The sequence below is a fragment of the Dysidea avara genome, chromosome 8, assembly GCF_963678975.1.
Source record: "Dysidea avara chromosome 8, odDysAvar1.4, whole genome shotgun sequence".
Lineage (NCBI taxonomy): Eukaryota > Metazoa > Porifera > Demospongiae > Dictyoceratida > Dysideidae > Dysidea > Dysidea avara.
In genome coordinates this window covers 7,846,668-7,872,751 of record NC_089279.1, presented here as the reverse complement: position 1 = coordinate 7,872,751, position 26,084 = coordinate 7,846,668, and the positions used below count along the sequence as shown (strand labels likewise).

Genomic DNA, 26,084 nt, shown 5'->3' with positions numbered 1-26,084 from the left:
ATTGTGCTCAGGAAGTAGACAAACTGCCAGGTCTTTCCTTTCTGATTCCAGCTCCTGCATCCATTTTACACATCCTATTAAGCTATGTAGTGAGGTCTACCATATACAACCTACCATAAACTACATGTGCGTAATGTAATAGACTAATCACACAATTTGTTCTTGAAGTGACCTAGCATGCGGGTGCAATATCCATGGCAGACAGTAAACAAATCATACATGTGCATGACCACACACTTAAATAAAATAGGTCACATAATCTCAATCATCAGTTTCTCATCCATCAATACTCAAAATATTGCACAAGCTTATAGCAAATTATTTCTTTACAAACTAGTTAGCTGAATTGATACCCCAATGATTTTTAATGCTTTTTAGTCTGCTCTAGCCATGCATTTATTAACTTCGATGACAGCTTCTTACAGCTGCACTAAACAATCAATGGAACAAACAGTCATTGATATGGTTAAGGAAACAATGACATAGGTAGGGATGCAAATTAATAGATCTACACTGTTAAAAATAAAGAGTAACCACCACTCTGAAGAGTTCCCGGTGTAGGGAAGATTTAACAATAACCATTACTCTGAAGAGTAAGTGACACCACCTTCAGAGCATGTGTTACTCCCCAGTTACTCCTTTAGAGCAATGGTTACTCGATCTCCAGGTGTGTTAAATCCTCCCTACACTGGGAACTCCTTGAGAGTTATGGTTACTCTTCATTTTAACAGTGTAGATGAACAGAAATTTGGCTTTATTACATTGCAGATTGATGAGCATTTTCAAGATAGGTTTGTTGTTTTGAACGGGTATTGTTATAGAGCAGTTCAATGCATATGGACCTGTGACAAGCAGAAATCAATATAACAGGTTAAATGTATTCTTTGGACAATAAAATGCACCAATGTGTTCAAGGAATTATTCAACCACACAAATCTCCTTACATTCAATTATCAAGTACTTGCAATTGAATGTTAAAAAGTTCTGCTTTGATTAGCCCATACAAACACAGATTCCATCTAGATGCATGTCTTAGGGCTCCGAGACAGTACTTTAGGTGGCCATTTTCACTTTAATAATTAAGCAGCTACTAACAGTTGTGATTGCTCTATTAGAATGATTAAGAGCACTTTGATCTTTTGCTTCAAGAATTGACCACCAAAACTGGGGGACCATGGCCTTGTGGTTCCCTGCCCTATTTTCACTACCTGTACAAAACATAATAAAAAGGAAAAACGTGTGTAATCTATTGGTCTACTATACACCTATAAAGTAATAAACTACTCTAAGAGAATGATCACATTGACAGATAAAACTGTGAAGCGTTACTTCTACCTTAGTCATGAATCAGTAATTTCACAGGCTCATAGGCCATATACACAACAACATTAGGGTATTATGGCTATACCTACATTACTGAGTTGTTATTTGTTTAGGCAGTTGCACAAGATACATAATTATTATTGTTAATTTTTGTATAGAAAACCAGGTATGTAAAATGTGATATTACCTGAGCTAGTCCTACAATAGAGTGCTCTAGCTGATACAAAATGATTAGCTACTTTATAGCAACGAATGGATTTCAAATACTATTAAACTCTCCAGCATCTGCATTGCTTGCATCTTAAAACAATTATCAAGATTTAAATGTCCATTAAATCTACACTTTCCGAGCAATCTGTTCAATTGACACAACCAATAGTAGATGGCTAATGTATAGTGACTATACATGGTTGTTCTAATAGAATACTGAATGTTCTATTAAAGTGGTAGCTTCCAATGACCTTTAAACTTTAAAAGTCAAGGATTTCACCACTTCTTAGAAACCTCAGATGTTCTTCTGGATCTTCCTCTGATTTAAAGCTCCTAGGAAGACAGTTTGTAAAAGTAGGAAGCCTAAGGAAGGAAGCAACCCACCAAAATCATTAAAGATCATTGCACTGAAAATTTCATCTCTTCCAGCCAGATGGTTAGAAAGGTCGTAGCTCTTTCAAATTTGGTGTGTAGAATACTTATACATCCAACTTTATTACCAACTTATGTGATAGGATTGGCTTCTCTTCTCTTGGCTGGTAGAGCACCTCGAACGAAAAAATTTCTCAACCCATCAGCAGAAAATCAGCCTTTGTGGAAAACACAGGCAAAGTTTTACTCACTTCTATACATGGTTTGGTAGACCAACAACACTTAATATCACACTCAGAATCTGGGAGCTCTGGACGTCTTCTTTGGAATAAAGATCTATCACGTGAGATATTAAAATCCGCGTGTTGCTCCAACAAGGGAACTCAGTTCAGGCCTGCCAACCTGGAAAGTAAAAAAATCTTGAGATTTCTGTACCTTTATTGTAGTATTGCAGTGTGTAGTAAAAAAAAACTGGTAGATGCTATGCTGAGACCAAAAAAAAAAAAAAAATAAAGGTCTCGACTTTTCTCAAAAACCGTGAGATTCGATCTGCTGCCCTTGAGCAGGGTAGTAAAACCGTGAGACTCACGGTAAATCCGTGAGAGTTGGCAGGCCTGTCAGTTCCAAACCAAGGGTGGTATTAGTGATAGGGCCACTACAGACATGCCAACTCTCACGCATTAGGCGTGAGTCTCACTCTTTGGCTAGTAATCTCACGCTCTCACGCCTAACCCTCTGTTTCTCACTCTTTCAGCTTAGTTCTCACGCATTTCTCACGCCTGATCTGCTTCGTAATTAGCCCTGTGCTTAAAATTGGGCAGACTTGTGCTTATTTTTGTACTTAGAACATGCGACCTTTTTTTTTTTTTTTTTTTTTTTTTTTTTGGTCTTCACTACCAAAAATCCTGGAGCTAATTGAATCTGGTCCACATTGCTGGTAGTGTTTGAGGTCTCACTCCTAAAATTGTTCAGAGGTTGGCATCTCTGCCACTAAGGGTAACATACTATGATAGTCGGGGATTTGTTTCTTACAACTTCATTTTTCACGTTGCGGACCCTATCATTGGCTTCATGCAAAAGATCTTATCAATAACAATGGCGGATCCAGGATGGGGCATTTGGGGCAAATGCCCCCCCCCCCCCTCACCTTGTGGAAGAGCCGGCCAGCCATACTTGTGATTAAAATACTAACCGTTATGTCAGGCCAAGATCAGTTTAGCTATACACCTCATGAAAATATACACATCTTACTAGCACTTATTACAAGTTCACCTGAAACCGAAGCAAACCAATGTCAAACTAACTGTTAAATGGTTATCCAGCACTTTCGTGCGTACTAAGCGCCTCTAAAATTAATTATCGTGTTTCTGTTTAAGACGTTTGGAGCCTTTAAACAGTTTTTAAGACTTCGTAACCATCTTCAAAGGCCATAATGGCAAAAATCATCAGTGAGATAGTACTAAGAGGTGATTATTTGCTGCTTCAAAAATGCAGCAACTAGCAAGAGAATCTGAACCTCCCCCAACCACCAACAACTTAGCCTGTTTGTGCCCCTCCCCTTGCTGGCTCTTGGATCCGCCCCTGAATAATTCCGAGTACTGTACCCACCCGTGACCTTAGCACTCTAACCTACCCAACCACACCGGATGCAGTATAGGATATTGCGTAAATAATTAATGACATCAGTTGTAAGGTTTGTCGTACTATTTATTTGCGTCACATTAAAAATTAAAATTTGTCGAACCCATGCGAAGGCGAATGGTGATCAAAACACCAGAAGGCGGATTAGAACGCCTATACAGCGTTGTCTCTGGAGGAATGTTATATCCGCGCAACCCGACTGGTTTGTATAAATGGTTAATGTCTTCGCGGTTGAAACTTTTACTCCTGTGTACTTTCGCCATTATGTTCACCTTCTTCAGCTACGATACGGTGAAACGAAAAGTGCCTAGAAGAGTAATCAGATGTAGCGATAGTGCCAGCCAATTGTTTTTGCAGGAATTGGTGAGTGTAACCAGTAGTGACATAATTATATAGGCACATGCTATACGCACATGTGTACAGGTGCGTAGTAATGACCATGTCTATATTAGTCCACTGTGGCATAGATCCTTTACTGTGGCAATACGATTTATAACTCAATTGAAGTAGCTAATATTTTTTCAGTCAAGACATGCCAAGAACAGTACATAACAATATGAAGTGTATAGGCATGGAGCTTGTTTATGGCCACACCAAAAGACACCAGTCACCAGCTAGGACAGAATGTGCACTTCAACTTTTTAACTGAAATCTATACAACATCAGTCACTGGAAGTATGGATCATGCCTGTTGTATTCTAGTTGTACATGAGCATGTGTTCCTAGGCACTTTCACCATGGTTCTAACACTAAAATGTATAGCCAATTCTATAATTATGATGATGCTGAATACAATACTATCTGCTGGTAGTTACAGTAAGATGAGAATCACTTATACGATATACTTGTGTACTCTAGTATTAATTGCAATGTGTGATACCAAGAGTATGTAATCCAGTGTATCAAATGGCGTATTGCTGTACAGTGGAACGTCTCTCATCTGGGCAGTCTGGTACTTACTACTGTCCATATCTCAGAAATGTTTGTAACTATAAGAAATGCATACTAACATCAAGAGTCAATAACTCTAATATGCTAAAGTAATCAGTTAGTGTTATGCAGTTTAGTAGTATATAGTTGGCAGAGGAGGAATCCACTACAAAGCATTCATGGTCACGCCCCTGTAAATATTATCACCTAGCAACCAATTAAGTGGTAGTTTATTTTTAGTAGAATAAACAAGCCACCTAACATGTAAACAGCAACCTTTGGACTACCTCCTTGTAACCCAAACTTCATTATGAGCCTTATCCATGCACAATGATGTTTTATTACATCACAAGAATAAAAATTGCCGCGATAGTTGGGGGACTGTTACATAAGTACCTATGGAGAAAAAAATTTAATTGCTCATATTTCAGCCAGGAAAGAAGATAAACAACAGGTACAGTCAAGTTTTATATAAGACATTAGGATAAACGAGTTTTGTCGCGTTTTAAATTTTTTTTGAAATAGTATACGTTTACATTAGCTTTTGTTACTTTATAACCATACCTGTTGGGTAATGGTCGATATCTCCATACCTAGCTGAAATATGAGTGATCGAAAATTTATCTCCATAGGCGCCTGTATAACAGTCCCCCAACTATCGTGGCCATTTTTATTCTCGTGATGTCATAAAACATCATTGTGGATAAAACTCATTGTCAATAGACTGCAACCATTTTAGCTGCAGTTGCCTGAAGCAGGATGATTGCATTTAGCCACCAAACCAATGCTAAGTCCAAGCAGATCTCTGAAGATGTGGCAACGTGCTTGTTTCTGTCACTGGAGTTATCTTGAGTCCTTATACTACACGTCCCTTGTACAACACAACTGTTGAATAACCCGGAAAACGGGTGAGCAAAGACCCATTGGCACATATATAGACATTTCAAATTACCATTTCAAGTGAACAGGCAATAAATGAAATATATTCTATACATGTAATCAGTACTGATAATTTGCGGTTCAGTGCTCTTGGTTACTATTATTACCCTTGGTTACTATTACTACTCTTGGTTGCTATTACTACTCTTGGTTACTATTATTACCCTTGGTTACTATTATTACCCTTGGTTACTATTATTACCCTTGGTTGTACCATGGATTTATTGTAGTAGCAGGTTACCCCTCAAATAGCAACTTGTAAATAGTAAGTTAACTCAGATAATTACAATTGAATTTTAAAATATTTGTACTGGCCAAAGGCTTACATACAAGGCCAGTCATAATGTCTGTATGCAGTGTTGTGTAATATTACAGTCTAAAGTACAAAGGATGATGCAATAATGTGTGCATGAATTATAAAATAGTTGACATACCTCAACATGAAACATTATGCTAAGGTAGTGGCATAAAACTTTTTATTGGAGTACTGGCAAGTGCAACCCTGGACAACTGGGCTAAGTTTACAAATGGCTCTATCTTAGCATAATATAACTAACACACAATAGTAAGCAGTTTGTTAAATGTGCCATCGTCCAGAATTGTAAAACTGTTTCTGTTAATTTTGGTACTGACTTTTTTTATTAATCTATAATGTAAATACAGTTTTTATCTAATGTACTTTTATTTTCCTGTAGTGTGACAACTACACAAAGGGACTTGCCAGTGGCTCCTTTTGTCACCCACTATGTAGTGGCCAGGTCATTTACAAACAGTGTTTAGGTCACGGCATAACACCTCATGTACTGAAGGCAAGTTGGAAGGGTAATGACATCATTTTGAAAGTGAAGAAAGTGTTAGATAAGAATTTGACATTAAATGCAAGTTTAACAGAATCAAACCAGTTTGATAGAAACTATTTTAATGTCAATACCAATCAATCTTACGTCCAATACATTCTCGATGAAAAAGGAATTAATATGGAGATTTTAGACTACATGTATAGTGAATGTGCTGGACATGATGATGGAATTTTATCTTACCAAAAAATGTGGTACTGTCAAGCTCTTTTAGCCGGAGAATTCCTCTTATCTATTCTCCTGAAAGACTCTCAAAATGTCCCTAAACTCTATGGCACGTGTGGACATGTGTTTGCAGTGGAGGATGTACCAGATGAAATGTTAGAAGGAAAGTTTTTAGATAAAAGACCATGGACTACTAAAGTAAAGCTGGCCCTAGCCTTGTTGGATATGGTGGAGAGATTGGATAACACTCCATATGGGACACTGTACATGTGTGATATCAAGTCTGAAAATTTCGGGGTTCTTACAACAGACTCGGGTTATCTAATAAAACCAATAGACTTGGATTTTTCCTGGCTATCGTCGCAAATGAAACAAGTAATGGTCAAGGAATCAGAAAAATGGTGCACTAAAGACTCTGAGTGTGGGTTTAAGGCATGTCGATCAAAGTGTGATCATTGGACACGCCATTGTGACCCTGATTTCTACACAAACAATCTAATAGTAAGTGTGGTCAATTTTCACCAATTATATACCCAGCTGTTTATTGATATAATGTGTAAATAGCTAAAATCTGTCTAATAAAACCCATTGATTACAAAGTGTTGTTAGTTTCAAGTGACTATAGATCTGTTATTTATTTATCTGTTTGCAGGGTGTCGTACATATTTATGATGGCTGTATGACCATGGGTGCAAGGCTACTTATGTGCATGTCAATGGGTTTTGTACACTTAAATCATTACTTAAGCTTACATTTGAAACAGTATTAAAGTATGAACTTAATTTTAGCTGTGTGTGATTTCTTCTCTCCATACAGAACATATGCAGACTGATCTTTACTACAAATGCAAGAATTTTTAAATTTGGATTGTTTGATCAAGGCGTACCTCGTAATATTCAAGTACGCCTATCACTACTACTGCAGGATTGCTCTACTCCATCTAGTGAACCGTCCCCGCCCACTTCATCCTCTATGATAAGAGACCTAAGACAAATTCTCCATGACAGTATAAACTTAACCTAATACCAAGACTATTATGGACTCTTGATAATACATGATCTGTAAATTAGCCATCAATAAAAATGCATATTTCATATTTTTAAAGCAATTGTATAAATTTTGTGAGCAATGTATCTGTTGTGACATCAAGCAATACACCCAGAAGGAATGAACAATAATTATTTCACCTTTAGGAAGTCACACATGATACATTTTCTCATTTGGTGATATCATAGCTCAAACTGTACTTTGCTGGTGCTTTGTTGTTAAGTAATACCTGGTAACACTGGTATGCATTGTTACCACAACAATGGGAAGTGGTGCAGTCTCCTATATGATGGCTACCTGTTAATTGGTGATAATCATGTTGCCCTTCTAGACTGGGTGGTTAAGATGAAATCAGGATCAAAGTAAACATTTTTGTACTACATTCACCCACACACAAAGGACAAAGTGCCATAACTTTGTGTAGAAAATTCATATAGCTACTAGTGTAGCCAATAGTTTACTGATATATCCTGGGGACTTGCAAATCTAGCTATGTGGCAAATGAGGACAATGTGGTGTGGCAGGGCTATGGGCCAGTCAGTGGTATAGGGCCTATAATTTTGTTTTTCGCAGGTGCAATCTCGTTCATGACATGAGCAATGAAGTTAGTCTCGCGTAGCCAGACCGCTTTTTTTCCTTTATGTTTGAGTGCCGGGGAAAAAGGGTCACGGTCTGGTACAATGACAATAGAAATCCTGTTCAGACTTTCACCAGTTTTCAGTGAGCGTTGATTGGCGAAGCTCTTATTGCATTTTTTCCCTCCTTTTTTGTACGTTCAATTTGTTGTTTCTTGTAAAAACTATTTGATTTGTAAAAACTTCATACGCCAATGCGCGCGCCGTTATTAATTGCGGTACAATAACAACTTTACAAGACGAAATGTCTCGCTCTATAGAATCATTATCCACTTCAGGACTAACAGTACTTTACACTGAAAGGCTAGTCGTCTTCTTTAAAGCTTTCAGATCGCTACGGAGCACCGCAATTAATAACGGCGCGCGCATTGCTCGTTAACAGGCGTATGAAGTTTAAGGCTTCGCCAATCAACGCTCACTGAAAACTGGTGAAAGTCTGAACAGGATTTCTATTGTACCCTTTTTTCCCCACCCAAACACAAAAGGAAAAAAAGCGGTCTGACTACACGAGACTACAGTGAAGTATATACCAAAGAATGTGGGAGTAGGCAAGGTAGAAACAGACATGCATGGACGGGGAAAATTTTCAGCCATTGACTTAAATTTTCAGTGATAGCTTAATACAAAGTAAAAAAAACTGCTCTATAGCTATTATAGAGTGGTTGACTGAATGCCCCGTACATGTCCCTTTTCTTATAACGAGCCTCAGCTCACTAGCTACATGTCAAATAATAGAGGAGGATTCTCTTGGTCTGATGTTGATCCCTTCACTTGCACAGTGTGACGTAATTTATCACGAGCAGTAGCATTTGTATGTACAGAGGTTTGCGGAATGTTTGCCAACAAAACCGTAAAGAGCGCCAACGGAAAAGCATGATCAATCAACTTTGAAATGCGTCACATATATATAGGTCACGTTTCTAGTGACTTCCTGTATTGCAAAGATTCTGCAGTCCTCCGTATTCCCACAGACCAGTTCAGAGATTGCGAGAGAGAGAGAATGTTGAAATATCTACGCGGTCCGACCAGTCAATGTTGTAAGTGTTGTAAGTCATCTAGACTAGCTACAATATTATGGGTGTGTGGTGTACTGCTGTTTCTCGTGATTGTTGGCGGATTTATCAGAAGTAAAATACCGAGGAAAATCATTTGTAGCAACGAAGCTAGCCAAGCTTTTCTGGATGAACTGGTAAGCCATTGTACATGTGTTAAATTGGAAGGGTACGTCGGTAGCTATAACTGTTTGAGTGATAGATAGCAGTGGTGACTGCCGGTTAGTGCATGATCGCTTACAGTACTATATATCACCTGATAAGCTAGCCCTTCATCATATAAAAGTAGCCAGATGGCGTGCACATAGAAACAGGCTGTATAGCTGCGCCGTCCCTTTAGCCTCTTATGGTATTGAAGTTTGGGGTATATTAATAAAGGTGAGACACCACGTGCTGACCGGAAGCCTTACTTGTAATGGACTGTGAGGGCACGCCTACAGACAATCAATTATTCTTTGCAATGGTCTTGTCAACATAACAGAAAACAAAGCACATTGGGTAGTTGGAAAAGGTGGATACAGTTGGACGCAGACACGGATATTTTTAAAATACACTTTTACATTTACAAAACAGTTATTTTTCATACCTAACGTTTTTACAGCAGCGTTTGCTTCCAGACCCTGGTGTCGATCTTGTTATAGCACTTGTCCATATATTAGCACATGTGTGAAGGATAGACTAGCACTCTAAAGACCATATAGTGTTGTACACTTGCTCTAGAAATCTAATTCAGTGTCATAGAGATTAAGCTGGCATGTCCCAACCTAATCTCGTAGGCCAGGTCCTTGAAACCCTCAACGCCTGCGCCTTATACTAAAAGGTGTAAGATTATGGATTTGGCCTGTTAAGCTAAGTTGCATGGGGCATGCGAGCTAATCTCTACAATTCTATAACTCTGTATTAGACTTTAGAGCATGTGTACAACACTGTATAGTCTTTGGCATTCTATGGAGTGCTGGTCTTGTCCTTTGCATGTAGTTTAGTTCTTCGCACTTGCGCTTATAAATGGATAAGCGCTATGAAAAGATTGACACCCGGGTCTGGAAGCAAAGACTGCTGTAAAAACAACGTTAGGTATGAAAAATAACTGTTATATAAATGTAAAAGTGCTTTTTGAAAATGTCTGTGTCCGCATCTGATCGTATCTGCCTTTTCCAACTACCCAAGCTAGCACATTTGAAATATATCTGGTGAGAACCATGCATGCATCGTCATACTATTTCTGTAGCTATAAACACCTTGAATGTTGGGCTGGTATCATCACAACTCAGTTGTAATGCTATAGCTATGTATCTGTTTTACGTACAGACTGGACTATGAGTTGATATTAAAGTGTCATAAATTCTTATTTGCTAACAAGCTTTTTGAGGATTACATGATCATTTAATTTGGTACAAACTGACCTTGGATCCAGGAGCTGGCAGAACAGGCTTAGTTGTAGGTGGTACAAATTCTCTTGTTATATATTTTAGCGGCAAGTAATCACCTCATAGTAGTGCTTTCTGTTGATGTTGCCATTTTGACGTTTGAAGATGGTGTGAAGTCTTAAAAATGCTATCAATGTGTATCACAACAATTATTTTTAGAGGCTCTTAGCACGTGTCACAAATATGTGACCCATTTTGGAAAACCATACATCTGAGCACATTGGCCAATTTTGTTTTTTTATAGCTACAATGAAGCACTGAGTGGTTATCTACCTTGTGTGAAAAGTTTGTGATGATACGTTGAAGCATTCCAAAGATATGGCCAATTTACTGTCTAATACATTACAAACTGACTTTTCATTATCAGTTTATACAAGAGTTAATAATAGTGGAGGGAGAGTGTCTAACACTGCATAGGCCTGTAAAAAAATGATCCTGAGAAATTCAAAGGGATTCTTTCTGTAAAACTCTGTAATTTGTAGTATTCTCCATAGGTGAAGATTGTTTCAATCATCACATTTCTTTGTTCTCTCAGTGTGCAATCATCACATTACCTTGTTCTGCCTGTGTGAACATTTTACACATCTGAAGGAATCCCTTTGAATTTCTCAGGATCATTTTTTACAGGCCTATGCAGTGTTAGACACTCTCCCTCCACTATTATTAACTCTTGGTTTATAGAACTGAATAGTGATCAGATGTGACAAATTGATGACAAATCACTTTGTTGACAAAGATCTCCATTCTTACAATCTAAAATTAATGAAAAGAGATTCTTGAGAGTTTGATCATGTGTTCTTTGTGCTTTTTCTCAATTAAATCACTTGTAATATTGTGTAAAGACAAGAAAATGTTTGGTTTTGGGAATGAATCACCCAATTTGTAAGTTAATTTTTGTCCCACGCATTGTGAAACTACTACATGGTCTGATATAGTTCAGTATATCTCCTAGATAAAAGAAGCTATGGGTATGAAATTTCACAGCAAGAAGGCTTAATAGTTGCTTTATCAGAATATGTAAAAAAATTAATTTTAAAAAATCACTGAAATTTTCAATTGAGAATTCCCACAAATTTTGCATGTACCCAGATGTATGGTTTTCCAAAATAGGGTCACATATTTGTTATTATCTAATTTACCAGTTAGGGTGTACACAGAAGGCAGAGCCTGTTCGAGGTGTTTACCCATAGCCTAGGAGCCTAAGCAAAAATCTTTGAGCTAAATATCCTAAAGTGAAACGGGACAAATACCTAGAAAAAGCCAACCCCATCATATTTACTGACATGGTGATCCTTTTGCTTTGTTTATACATGTTCTATAACTACTCCTTTCTTTGGTCATAACTACACTGTTAAAAATGAAGTGCCATGTTAGCACCTAGAGGTGCTATTTTTTGACTGGAGCAGTCAAAACTTAGGTGCTACCATAGCATTTTTAGGTGCCATCATAAAACTTTATTTTTAATAGTGTATGTGTTTGTATTGAATGGTGTATTGTATTAAGGTGCTACCTTATGTGAGGTCACAATGGGGCTTAATTTGTAGAACAGGGCTTACTAATTGAAACTGGTTGCAAGAATGTCAACAGCAGCTAAAAATGGTATTTCAGCTGGTGCACGAATGGGTTATGTCTATAAATGCCCTGGTATGTATACAGATAAATACAGTATGCTTTTACAGGTCTATAGAGGACATAAATTTTCTTTTGAACCGGATACTTTGATATTTTTAAGATACTGCCCTTTATATTGAAATTGTGAAAACCATTTAAGTGTCTAAGTATGTACATGTCTTCCCAAATCTATACAACAGGCAATCGTGTGCAAAGAATGAGAGGCTATTATATTACATGCTTCAGGAAGTTAAGGGCCTTTTTACATGGAGATGTGGCTGGCACACCTGAAATCACTATGGGGCTTTTCTACGTACTATATATTACATATATTTATTGAAGCCTCAAGAACTGACCTTTAATTCGGAGATGAAAAAAATGTACAGTGACCTTTGTCGAGAGGATCTCTGGTTTCACTATATACTTGTCTATATGTGACTAAATTTGACACAACTAGGCTTCCACGCACATACAGTTTTATGACTTTGAGAGATCTTAACTCAAAGCAGGCATATGTCATCAACTTCAAATTTTCACCTGCAGTTTTGAAACATTGTGTGAAAATTTCAGGTCAATAGCGTACTCGCAGGCCACATTACAGTTGGTCAAAGAACTGGATTGTGTGGAAGCCTGATTCAGTCACATATTATGGTAGTTGATTTGTTTCATTGTCCAGCATCAAGACCTATAGCACAGACCTGGGTCACTGTGAAATATAAGTGACCTTGAATTATTACCTGACAGTTTTCCTGGTATTGTTGATATTTGAAGTGGTTTTTGAGGCCATGCATTAATGTGTTACCTTTATGTGTCCAATGATTGGTGGTTTTGTGTAGGACATCTTTCAACATTCCAAACCTCATCATTACTTTTAGCAGCATATTGGTGAAAGATAAACTATCAGGATACTTGGAGAACTCAAACACACACACACATACCACAAAATGGCTAGAGTGTTACTATAATAACAAGAGATGTCTATACTGCAAATGAGTACAGTTAGTATGGACTTTCCGTATGATGTAGAGAGACCACCATTTGTAGTAAACACATTGTGTTTTGAGTGTGTATGTGGGATGTATAGTCCGCTACCCATTATCTCATTTTGAAGGCACTTTTGTTTCATCAGCCGCAAACCGCAGGTGGTTTAGTAACTAATATGATCTTTTAAATTTTAACCCTCTCTACTGAAAGCCATGTAGTCATCTTACTATAGTGCACAAGTTATGCTTAAAGGATTCTTGTGGCTAACAATTCTTTGAATTAGATATGATTAGTCCAAGAGTCATGTTAATTACAAGAATGTGACTGATCTTATTGTGTGACTGGCTAAGCAAAACTGGCTGTTTTCACACATCATTTTTTTTTTTTTGCTTCGCCGCTGTCTATAGTAAGAAAGGAGTGGACAGCCAAACTTGTAGTCTTTTATGATGAATAGTATTGGGATTATAGTGCTAATTTGGAACAACAATAATTCGATTTGTACAGCGACAATACGGCAAGGTGCTTAATACATGAATTTATGATGTATAGGTTTATTGATGTGAGCTTAGTGTCAGTGCATACGAAGAGGTTAAAATGTGCATAAATATTTTTTATGTAGCCATGTTATTTTTCATATTTCTAAAATTGTGAAAATAACTGGTTGTCACATTATTTCTCCAGGCTTCCCCTCATATGTAGGTATGGATTTTCATTGGACAGAAATGTTGTTACAATGTTTTGTTTTACTGACATGATAATGTACTAGCTGTATTATATCTTTGCGAAAACATTTGTACAACCTTAACCATACAGTAGTCAAGTAATTGTGTAACTAAGGAAGTGATACATCCTGAATGCCAACTCCAGGTGTATTCACTTGTGGCAGTACCACCATTCTCCACAACAGTCTGTCGTACTAACTCCAGTGGCGGATCTAGAAATTTTCAGAGGGGGTTTCAGATTCCACTCAACTTCAGCCTAGCCGTAAGTTGAAGACCAAAAAAAAGAAGAAAAAAAAAAAAAAAAAGTCACAACTTGCTGTTCAACACCGTAATTGTGATTTCAAAGGCAAAAGTATGAAGTTTCGCCAGTAGAAAGTCCTTCCATAGCACACTATGTATAACTCGTGGCGATATCACCCACACGACGACTCGTCAATTAATTTGAGGTGCACGCTATTTTCAGAGGGGGTTTCAGCTGAAACCATTGCAACCCCCCTGTATCCGCCACTGAACCCAGTAGACAGGCAGGAAACATTGTTAGTACTCAAACAGTTCTAGTATAACCTGTAGATGGGTATAAATTTACTATTCAATATTGAGTAGGTGGGCAGCACGAGACGTACTACATGGCTAAGAGCACTTTCTGCCTAAACACTAGTGCTAAGTACTGGAGCAACAAAAGAATAAAGCTACAATAGAGTATGTGTGCGTTTGTATATAGTCTAATGCATACGTGATTTGTAAGAGGAGTATCAATGGTTGTAGCTCAATATCGGTGTCTCTAGCTTTGTAAGAGCTAGATAGTGTCTGGTCCGTGAGCTAGTCCAAAGTCCAGTCCTTGACATACATTACATAATTTACATTATTACACGTATTGTTCTAACTCAACAGATATTATATTCCATTAAATAAGTGCTGTGGTATGTTCTGTCTCAGTGGTTTTGTACTGTAACAACGTGTTAGCAGGTGGCAAAAAGGATGTAGTTTCTTGTACTTACTTAATGTGTAAGTCTGTGGTTGATTAAATCACAAGTTTATGTTGTGAAGAGGTGAATGATGTGGACAATAACTGAAGAGTGATATCATGCATAATTGGCTTGGTTAACTAAAAGAATATTAATGTTTGCTTTGAACTTTCCATATGATATTGGGTGTTTATCTAATCGTACAGTACAATAGTGCTGTATATTAGGGATCATGAAGGTTTGGGCTTTTCTGGCCAAAAATACCACCCTAAATCCAACCTCACAATACCTTCATGGTGCCTTGGCAGTATTGGTTAGGTATAATCAAGCCCAAAAGTGCCTTCAGTACGACCTGAATAGTATGTAAAATGCATTTTTGACTTACCTGTGTCCTCCCATTTATCTTTACTGACAACACAAGGTGTTGATTTGCGGTAGCGCTGCACGGTGCCTTCCCTATGTTTGACGAGAATCATCCAAGTTTCCATCGTATTGCAGAGGTCCTTCTCCTAGTGTTCTTCGTTTGTAACAGGCTGAACATAGCTGGAAATGAAGCATAATGGCCACTTTGCTTTTTTAGCAATTGATAATTGGGGCACACGTTCAGATGAAACAATAAGCCTGTCCGTTGTAATGCAGTATGCTTGTGTTCTTCAGTCATAATAATGTTATCAAAAAAGTAAACAAATAATTATAAGGAAAAACGAAGAATTTTTTAAGTTTGTAAAATACTTTAAAAATTTTTTAGTTTGTATAATACTTCTGTGCGCATAATTGAGAAAAAAATTGTAAAATTTTTTAATGCTTTGTAAAACCTGGACATCATCTTATTCTCCTACTCAAGAGGAGTTCGATAATCTTTGTTTTGTTGCAGTAGACTAATGGATATGTGAGTTATGGGCATTTGTGTATATCACGTCAAATCAATGGTACGTAATCGATCTTCTTCACTGGTTTTGTCTCTGCATGAAGTAGAAGGGAAAATGTACCCAGTAATGGACTCCCCTATTCATGGCGAATATGATGGTGCAAGTTGCAAACTTTGTACTGCTTGTGTTCGTAAGTTACAGTCGTGTTTGTAAGCGCTGTAATTTATTTTCCCAATATTTGCTGTGCAAATCGTTATTTCTGTTGTTGCTACTTTTTAGGGCTATAACCAAAAGTTTTTGGCATACAAGGCTGAAACTTGGCCAGAGCATACACTTGGCGTAGTAAATTATAAGTATGAAGAATATGAAGAATGCTCCATTATATATGTTGGGTTTTATGCAGATGGTCACATGTGTATGTGGCTGGCTGGCTATGTCACTGCACATCAGACTCACACTGACACACATTCTGCTATTGATGCTTCCCTATGTAATGATATAACTTGATTGTGAGGGTGTTCTAAGTTTTGATGTCATACAGAAAGTTCAGTATTAACCAAACAATGAGATGAGTTGTTTACGTGATGACAATGACATGTACTATGCTACCGTGAATAATTTACACATTGGCTATCATAGATGGCAGTTGACTTTGTGAAATTGTGTGTACGTATACCAGTGTTGTTATTGCTTAGTTCTCTATTTTCTTTTTGCTGCTATTACCACATACACACCTTTTGAACAATCAGTTCTATAAGTCATACATTACTTTAGTTTGAGTACAAGTGACAAACCACACTTATAGGTGGGAGGATATCATTATACTATAGTATTACCAAGAGTCTACTGACATTCATTTAATACCTGTTGAACATAATTTACTGGATTGGCTGAGTTTCATATGACAGACAGCAGTATATGGATCATATTTCACACTACACTATCACAATATTTTGTAGTTGATGAAACAAAAGTGCTAACCGCACATCCCACATGTCACAGTGTACCCATCTTCACTATGTTTTGTAAGATTTTCAAGTTACTATGGGAACGGTTGTATGCATATGTACTTGCTATGATTGTTTACCTATTGTTAGAGATAAAAACATTATTGGGATAAAACCTACCCTTATTGTTAGTAGATGTGCAGGTTGTGAATTATAAGTCGCATTCTTTCATCATGGCTACAACATGCTGCCACTAGAGACAACATGATCAACATTTTAGTAAAAACAAGTGCTACCTGGTATTCTACATGTGTTACACCATATATAAACACCACCTTTGAAGTCATAATCAAGTGCCATATTGTTTAATCAAGGTGTAAAAACTTTCCCAGACAATTTTATCAAGTAGGGCTTCATACTTTGGCATTGTGTGAAATTTAATTTTCAATTTGGTAGACCATAAAAGTGACCAAGCCTCCAGACAGAAGCCTAAGAAATATATTATAACTTCATCCCACATACCACCAGTGTCCTGACATTAGAAGTTTAAGTGTAGAAGTTTAAGTGCTCGGTCCTGATAAGTACTAGGTAGCTTTGAAATTTGGGATAAGCCATGAAATTTGAAATTTCCATTTTAATGTGACGAGAGTGGCACCTTAGAAACTGTCTGTATGACAATAGTTGCTAAAGTAACCACATTGGTGGTTGTCTAGCATTGCTAGGGGAGGGAAGTATTGTGGGTGATTGCTCTTAGCTACCCATTCTAACAACCGGTTGGCAACCATGATATTAGTATGTGACCCGGTCTGCGACAAGGGGTTCCAATTTGTCAAGTTTGACTAATCATAACTCCTCATGTTTTCAACTTATCAGCTTCATTTTACACCAAGCCATAGTGCTATGGTAGGGATATAAGAGGACTAAAATTTCAGAGTGATACCACATTCACAAGTCAAATTACAGGTTGCCAAGTGCATGCAATTGAAAAGGCTATAAGACCCCTTCTTGCAGACCAGGTCACATATGGAATAGCATGGCAAGCTGGGATAATGTGCATAATAACCACATAACAAATCTACTATAGTATAGAGGAATGTTTTTGAGGGAAAATTTTCACACATTGCCACCATCCAAAAGTTCAGATGGGTGTTGTCACTTCTTCAGGATCTGTTATGTATTTACATTGCTAAATATGTTATTTCATTCAAGCTACAAATTTCAACAGGAAATAATTTCTGTGGATAGCTACCAATTCATGAAAATTTTCCCCTTAAACCCCCAGTATATGGAGTTGTACATTGCATTGCAATGTGTACTCAAAGTAGATATACAAATATGTGACCCAACAAATCACCAAATATTATTGTTAACCGCTTTTATACAAGTATATAGCTAGAACTAATCTGTATAATTATTATGATGTTGCGGTCCTTATATCTACAGTGTCATAACTATACTGTGGGAGTGGCTAGTGGCTCATTGTGTGAACCATTGTGTACTGGCAAGATAGTCTACAGGGAGTGCTTAGGACATGGTGTTACCCCACATGTATTGAAAGCAAATTTTCAAGGAGAGGAGATCATTTTAAAAGTGAAGATAATAATGGAAAAGCAACTTGAATTAAATCCAGCACATTCTTTGAGATTTAACCGAGAGTATTTTGAGAAGAGTGCAAAATTGCAATACAGCAAATTCATCCTTGACGATAAGACGAAAGTTAATAAAAAAGTGTTTGACTATGTTTACTCAGAGTGTGCCAATCAAGATGGCATATTGCCATACCAGAAAATGTGGTATTGTCAATCTTTACTAGGTCGTGAATTTCTTTTATCTATTTTATTAAAGGACACTAACAGTCTTCCTAAAATCTACGGCACGTGTGGGAACGTATTTGCAGTTGAGAACACTCCTGATGAAAAATTAGAAGGATCACTTATTGATGGCAGATCTTGGTCAACCAGAGCTAGACTAGGCCTAGGATTGTTAGATATGATTGAAAAACTTGATAACACTCCATACGGCACATTGTATCTATGTGACATTAGGTTTCCTAACTTTGGGGCAGTTAAAGTTGGTTCTGATTATGTTGTTAAGCCTATTGACTTGGATTTCACATGGTTACCAGCTCAAATGAAACAAGTGATGATTGGAGTATCAAACAAGACATGTCATACTGATGAACATTGTCACTATCAAGCTTGTCTGTCAAGATGTAACTACAAGACTGGCTATTGTGAGCCTGATACTTACTCCAATAATTTAGTGGTAAGTTCTGCATGTATTGCAAGGGGACCTGTTTATGCAAGGACATTGAGCAATCCACACACTAAGTTAAGTTGACCTGGGAAATTACAAGCAGGACATATTTTTCATTGTCCCAACATGTCCGACTCCTTATCAAACAGCTTCTACGTAATTAGTGCTCTAGAAACTGTAATTGTATTTAGAAGTATCTGATAATTCACATAATTATGTTTATTACTATCTAGAGCATTTGTAGGATGATTTTCACAACAAATGCTAAAGTATTGAAGTATGGAATATTTGATAAAGACTTGCCGGTCAACTTCCAATCACGTCTAACAATATTGCTGAAGAAATGCTCGCTCCCTTCAGTGACCCCCTGGCCTCGAACCTCTCCTGAGTTGATGAAGGAATTAAGAGCAGTTCTTCGTGCTAGTATTCATTCTAACAACTTGTGATCCCCATCCATCCAACCATGCCTTAGATTCTTCAATTGCTATAATAGTACATTATAGAGTGATTATCTTTTTTGCTAATTTTGGTGCACATGTAATTTTCTTTTCTACATAATAATATTGATTATGTTTGAAATTATAAATTCTTGTAAGGTACGTAGATATGTTTTACATGAAAAGAAATATGGTGTATGTGTGTAATTGACCATGTAAATGTTAAGTGCAGCTACATGTAGTATAAGGTCACTGCAGCCATGTTCGATTGTATTACAATGAATGCACACTTCATGTTTTATTTTAATCATCAGGACCCTCCAGGGGTACTGACATCTTGACTGGTAGGGTTCTAGGTTAAGGTGTAACTACTAAGTCCTCAACACAGATATGGGAAGGTAACAACTGGGTATTATAAGTAACACACCTGTAGTATTTTATAGAGTAAGACTTATCTTTCCCATATGTGACATTCTTGTAGCATTGGTCAATTGAAGTTTTCAAGGATATTTGGTGCTGTCTGATTACTTCAGCATTAATGATGGCGGTATACATATTGTTTGTAATCTCACACAATATACTGTGTATCATGGATACTTGATTATAGTAACTAAAAGTAAGTGACAAGCAGTTTTCCCTACTCTGACTGTATCACTTGTCCTGTCAAAACAGTGACATGACATCATTCTTGTTATCCTCCCCAGGTTTAACATTGGAGCCAGGTTTTAGCAGTGTTATTGTTACATCATCATACTTTCCAGAAAACTACCAAAATTTTGGCATAGAAGTTTTTTGTGTATTAGCTACGCAACGTATTTTTTCACTGGCATAATTAACAAAAAAAATATTGGCGGCATAAATATTTGTATGCACAAATTGTTTGTATAGTTAAAAATAGTTCGTCATTTTAACTTTCATCAATACAGCCAGCGATGAAAAAATTTTGACACACAATTTTTCCTGATTTACAGTAGGTTGCTTACAAGTATTTTTGGAGCCATGTTATGTTCAGTGTACCTGGGTACATAGTTCAGGGTGTGAAATGTACAGGAGTGTTTAAGCCTGATAATCATTACAGTCTCATCATGTACAGAAATCAAGGGTATAACAATGAGATAAACAATTTGGATATTGAGAGATGTGTTCAATGTATAGTGTACCAACTGACATAGAATGACTCTGAGCAAGTTGTGAAAAGTTACATTATATTGTGTGGATGGCTACATGGCCCACCATCGTACCACCTGTTAGATCACCTATACACACATTAAGTGGTTTGTGATGATTGAAGATGATAAACACACAACATGCCATGTACTTTGAATGGGTTTACATATTGGCAGCAATACAGGTAGGGTTGGTGTGTACTGGTGTAGTTACTGCTTATTTGCCTATCATTTCTCTATGTAGTTTTTGTTGCTATTACCACATAATATCTACATCATTATTTTGCTCTTTCCAACAGTTAAACATACACTCAGTAATTCCTATCTGCCCAGTAATAATAAAAATAAACACTGTTTTGATGTGATTAAGGAATGAATACTTTGATGTTAGTTATGAATTGCTGGTTTATCATGCATTACTTTTTGACAACTTTTCCTGGAATTAAGTGATAAGTGACAAGTCACTTAGGTGGTGGGAGTAATACTAGTAATAACAATAGCAGACAGTAAGTGCACAGATTATGATAAACATACTACAGTATGTGGACTATACTGTCAGATTTCATTAGTAACAGTATCTTGTAAAGTAGCTAGAGGTATATTTCATCATAGTACATGAAATACATGCTGGTAGCATACAGACTAAGTGAAGATACCATGAAGAGATGGGAGGTAGTTGCCCATCAGAAGAACAGCACAGCTGTCATCTGTCTGGCTTGACAAGACTAAGACTAAAGGTTGCGAGATGACAAGCATGTTCTGATCCAGTAGAGTAAGACAACAGAAATAACAGCAGAATACCAGCAGCTGCTTATTACTAATTCCAGGGGCTGAAACAACCACACAAGTTAATAATAGGTGCATAAGCTACATTAGTCTAGAATGTGTTGAATTTCTCTGGGGAAATATTTTGCTGTTCTGATGGTAATGTTAAACTGGAGCCATTCTGTCCCACAACCATTCCTTCTACAGGTGAGACTCTCTTATTCATGATCAGGAATCGTTGTCAGTGGTAACTACCAACCAATTATGAAGCCACAAGATGACAAGACATGTGTACAAGACATTCATTTTATTGCCTGCTATTGAACAGTTTTGTCTCTCTAATCACTTGGCAACCAGCGCTGCATGTTGTGAATGCATAGGGTTAATCTGGAAACTCCAAGAAACTGATAAGTATAAAAATGGTCCTGCACATATACAAGGCAGGTACCAATGTTACCATTAATTTTAAGACACAGAGCTGGTGAACTCTAGCCATCAGATCAGAGCAACAGCAAATCACAACGTTCACAACCATTATCTGCATTAACTATTTTGTATTAACTGTACAGTGAATTGTACAATGACTAATAATAACGAGATCAACAACTTTTATAGGTAAAAGATTTTAGCTACCACCTTATATGGTGTGATCACGTAAAATAAATAGAGAAAACTCCAAAATATTTTATCAACAAGCATCTAGCTATATAAACTACTTATGTACTAGAATGTGTGTGGTGGTAACAAATCATCTCTTACTACATACTGTAATTCTTAAAAAAAATATGGTCCAAGCAACTCACAATCTGGTGTTTTCAATGGCTGGTTACCATAGCTACATCTTCATGGGAAGGTTAAGCTACAGACACGCATTACACAAAAGTATTTTACTGTCAACTTACATGCTTCATCACTGAATGAAGATGATCACCCAGTCAACCATGCTTTTGAAGATGCTATACTTGTTGGTAAATTCCATGTGAAAAGTTACTATGTCACTCTGATTCAAATTGCAATCATATATAGAACAACACTGAGGTTAGCATGCAAGAATCCAAATTTAACTACGTAGTAATGTGTATTTTTTGTAAATAAATAGATACTTAGTTTTTAACGGTCAATAATTCTCTTATATAGAACAACTGACTGCTCTATTAGAGTATCTTGATTTTTTGTTACAAGTTTTGGCAAATGAAAGCGAGGGGAAGGGAGGAATGATCTCCTGTTTCTACTGCCTATATACCCATCACAATGGTAGATAGTGATTCTACATAAAATTAACTTATTTACATATGCCCTGTGTAGCTGGAGGTCATTATGCTAACTATTTTAATTCACAAGTAACACACGTGGAATGCAGACCCACAGCTAACACCATGTCTAGTAGCACAAAAAATTGATATGGCTCTCCATGAAAACAAAATGTAGGCCAAAGCAACTCCAAAACTCTGGGTAGGAAATGTCTGTTACAGTGAGGATGTCATTGTACTGGAGAAATGGGGTATCAAAACATATTACTATTGTTACTTTTGATGGTACCGATGTGATTTCGACGGTACTGATGTGATATTTGAAATACAAAATTAAATAATTGAAAATAATGATACCTAATTACTTAAGTTGATGGTTTCATGTAGAAGGTTTCTCAACTGTTCTATGGTAACAAGTGAGGTATGAGGCCACGGTCTGCTTGAAGGCATGGAGCACTTTTGCAGCAGCACTGAGAGACGTGGCTCGATCTCAGGTGGGAATCCACTGAAAAGTCCAAACTTGAAATGTGTTATATCCGTAGTAAAGATAAGTCTGCAAATATTCTGCATAAAAAAAGAATACATATTGCTTTAAACAGGGCCTGGAAAGAATTTAATATTATATTGTTATGCTACAATTGACTGTCAAAATTTGTAAAGGTTACTGCAAATAGTCCCCAGACTTTTAGTGTCACAGATGATCCTCCTAGACCACACATGGTAGCATGTGGTCCCTCCACCCCCAATTGAAACACAAGTGACAACGTATTGTGCTATGGACAGCGAGGTGGTAAATTCCCTGAAAACACAACTAACACCTCAAGGTACTGTAAGACCGGGAACCATAGTGTACACCGTGTGTGTGTGTGTGTTTGTGTGTGTATGTGTGTGTGTGTGTGTGTGTGTGTGTGTGTGTGTGTGTGTGTGTGTGTGTGTGTGTGTGTGTGTGCGTTCACAGTCAGTGCCTCTGCATGGTGAACCCCGGGCAACACTGTTTTTACTGGCTAAACTGACTTAAGCTTGCGAGTTTGAGTTTCTGTGTCAAGCCCAGGACGATGCTCGTACCCCTGGTGAGGTGTTGCAAGCCTCTAAGGGTTACCATCTACCAAATTGAGCACAAAGAGTAAAAACAGCTGTTTTAACACCTAGCATGTGGATTCGTGGAACGTATGTCCAATGGTGGACACTGAATAGTGTACACCATGTGTGTGTGTGTGTGTGTGTGTGTGTGCGTGTAGAGAGAGATGGGGGACCACTCACAGGTGACCTGTTGCATTAGAGTGGCTGCTGCTTTATCAGAGTATCTCAAGCACGACTCAGCCAACTGGACTACACAATATGTTCATCTCTCAATCATTATTGGTCCAGATAGATCATCAGGGTGTGTTACTCAATTACAATTTGTAAAAGTCCTATTGTGCAGGTACAGTGTCTACTAGTAATATCTCTTTAAGTAGCACAAGCGCTTTAAATAAATTAGTGATTTCTAAATATTGAAAGCGCTGATATGTAAAATTCACACCTTGATATGGTTTCCTAGGCATGAAGAAGACAACCAGAAGATAAGACAAGGTACAGAGGGTAAGCACTCGTTGGAACCCCAAAAGGTATATGCCACTGGTGAGCTTTTATTGTGACTAAAAATGGTGGTCGTATGATGTATTATTTAGCCTCTAGCCTTGTGAGGCAGCAGGTAGGCATGCATACTTTAACTCTATTATTTTGATGTTAAGATGCTAAGACTAATTTGCTAAGATACATTTTGCCATTATAAGAGTGGGGAATTTTGTGAATCATGTGTCTTTTTTTTGGGGGGGGGGATCCCTACTACAGTGCTCCCTCCATTATCTGAACACATTGTGACCTAGGTGAGTTAAAAGTTTGGATAATAGAAGCCCATTTGTTGAGAACTCCATTCAAATACTCTAATAAAATGCATACCTTCGTCAAAATACTCTAATAGAACAGTCATTTCCATAGTTCAGATAATGGAATGTTTGGATAATTGAGGGATTACTGTATACAGTACTACTATACTGTATTATTACAATAATAGATACTTTACAAAACACTGTAGAATTCAAGTACTCAACTTTACACAATAAACTACATTACCTGGCTGTTCTATTAGAGTGTTTTGATCTCCTGTAAATGACAAAAAAAGTTGACTGAAAGGCACTGAAATCAGGTTTATAAGATGAGCCAGGAGAGATGAAAGGACTTAGGACTGTTGGCAATAGAATTGCAATTGTACAAAGAAGATATCCTGCAAAGAAGTTCCCCATACATGATAGACTACCCGAACAAGCATACAGAACTTACAATCAAATTGTTGGAGTAGAAATGAGGCTCACAATAATGAGTTTCTGCATTACATTTGGAGAGACATGAGATGAAGTGACAGTCATCATCTGATTTACATTTCACTCTTGATCCATCCACCATCACTTGCTTCATCTGTGCCGTCAGCCAAGCAATATCCACATCAATCGGCTTTACTAAATAACCAGAGTCCAACTCGTGCACCCCAAAATTAGCGAACTGCACATCGCACAAGTACAGAGTCCCATACGGAGTCTTATCAAGCCTTTCTATCATATCCAACAATGCCAAACCTAATTTGGCTTTTGTAGTCCATGACCTTTCATCACGTAACAATCTTGACAAAGTTTCTAACAACTCACCTGGTACGTGCTCAACTCCAAAAACACTTCCACACGTCCCATATAAGTTGGGAATACTATGAGTGTCCTGTAGTAGCACAGACAGAAGGAATTCATCAGACTCAAGAAGAGTAAAACAATACCACATTTCATGGTAAGTTAAAATACCATCTCCTCCAGCACACTCATTATACAAATAGTCAAACACCTTCTTGTCAACTATCGTGTGGGCATTAAGGATGAAGTTGATGTATGATAAATTGACGTTGACATCAAAATAGTTTCTGTCAAAGACTTCAAAAGGTGGTGAGTTTTCAGTGAGGTGCTTCATAACTCTCTTCTCGTGTAGCATTCGTTTTACCTTCAAAATGATGTCCTTTCCTTTCCAGCTTGCCTTCAGCACATGAGGCTTAACACCATGTCCTAAGCACTCAGTATAACGGATCTCATCCGTACATAACGGATAACACAGAGAACCACTGGCCAGGCCTCGTGTATAGTTGACACACTGCAGGGTAGAATTACGGGTTAGTATACGGGAAAATACGAAAGACGTCTTGCACTTACAAGTTGCTGTAGGAAATTTTCGCTCTCTTCGTTGCTGCATTTTATTGCCCTGATCGTTTGCGATATTCTCTCCTCCAGTAGCTCATAACAGAGGCATGCGAAGAAGAACACGCCAAAGCACCATACTATCAAAACGAATTGACATGACCTACGACTCCTACAGCGACAGCAGACTGAACGTGCCCAACGTCTGAAGCTTAGCATAGTTAATTTCTTACACAACGAGTGAACCCTGACATTACCCTAAGACATCCGTAAATGCGCGGAAATTTACAAAAGATATC

General features: G+C 37.5%; 3 protein-coding genes across 5 annotated transcripts; 2 read left to right on the top strand and 1 right to left on the bottom strand.

Moving 5' to 3' along the window:
• Positions 1–3,628: 3,628 nt before the first annotated feature.
• Positions 3,629–7,683, top strand: LOC136263169 (divergent protein kinase domain 1C-like). The gene is made up of 3 exons (XM_066057679.1): positions 3,629–3,909; positions 6,111–6,938; positions 7,254–7,683. Exons 1-3 carry the CDS (start codon positions 3,652–3,654, stop codon positions 7,458–7,460), a joined length of 1,293 nt encoding a protein of 430 aa, XP_065913751.1. The 5' UTR covers positions 3,629–3,651; the 3' UTR covers positions 7,461–7,683.
• Positions 7,684–9,020: 1,337 nt separating this feature from the next.
• Positions 9,021–19,624, top strand: LOC136263141 (divergent protein kinase domain 1C-like). 3 transcript variants are annotated; one of them, XM_066057638.1, is made up of 3 exons: positions 9,021–9,156; positions 18,140–18,961; positions 19,186–19,624. In XM_066057638.1, the coding sequence occupies exons 2-3, from the start codon at positions 18,299–18,301 to the stop codon at positions 19,396–19,398; spliced, it is 876 nt and encodes a 291-aa protein (XP_065913710.1). In that variant the 5' UTR covers positions 9,021–9,156; positions 18,140–18,298; the 3' UTR covers positions 19,399–19,624. The 3 variants fall into 3 exon arrangements, with proteins under 3 accessions (XP_065913710.1, XP_065913709.1, XP_065913711.1); XM_066057637.1 differs by having other exon boundaries at positions 9,050–9,308; XM_066057639.1 differs by having other exon boundaries at positions 9,064–9,165.
• Positions 19,625–22,884: 3,260 nt separating this feature from the next.
• LOC136262764 (divergent protein kinase domain 1C-like) lies at positions 22,885–26,076 on the bottom strand. Its single transcript, XM_066057166.1, has 3 exons — positions 25,801–26,076; positions 24,893–25,741; positions 22,885–23,134 (listed from the first exon to the last, which is right to left on the bottom strand). The coding sequence occupies exons 1-3, from the start codon at positions 26,002–26,004 to the stop codon at positions 22,928–22,930; spliced, it is 1,260 nt and encodes a 419-aa protein (XP_065913238.1). The 5' UTR covers positions 26,005–26,076; the 3' UTR covers positions 22,885–22,927.
• Between the last annotated feature and the right edge of the window lie 8 nt (positions 26,077–26,084).

Coding starts and splice junctions, on each gene's coding strand:
- LOC136263169 (XM_066057679.1), top strand. CDS start 3,652: ATGCGAAGGCGAATGGTGATCAAAACACCAGAAGGCGGATTAGAACGC. Junction 3,910..6,110: donor AATTGTTTTTGCAGGAATTG/GTGAGTGTAACC, acceptor ATTTTCCTGTAG/TGTGACAACTACACAAAGGG. Junction 6,939..7,253: donor TCTACACAAACAATCTAATA/GTAAGTGTGGTC, acceptor CTCTCCATACAG/AACATATGCAGACTGATCTT.
- LOC136263141 (XM_066057637.1), top strand. CDS start 9,120: ATGTTGAAATATCTACGCGGTCCGACCAGTCAATGTTGTAAGTGTTGT. Junction 9,309..18,139: donor AAGCTTTTCTGGATGAACTG/GTAAGCCATTGT, acceptor TTATATCTACAG/TGTCATAACTATACTGTGGG. Junction 18,962..19,185: donor CTTACTCCAATAATTTAGTG/GTAAGTTCTGCA, acceptor ATTACTATCTAG/AGCATTTGTAGGATGATTTT.
- LOC136262764 (XM_066057166.1), bottom strand. CDS start 26,004: ATGCTAAGCTTCAGACGTTGGGCACGTTCAGTCTGCTGTCGCTGTAGG. Junction 25,742..25,800: donor AAAATTTCCTACAGCAACTT/GTAAGTGCAAGA, acceptor TCTACCCTGCAG/TGTGTCAACTATACACGAGG. Junction 23,135..24,892: donor TCTACTCCAACAATTTGATT/GTAAGTTCTGTA, acceptor TTTTTTATGCAG/AATATTTGCAGACTTATCTT.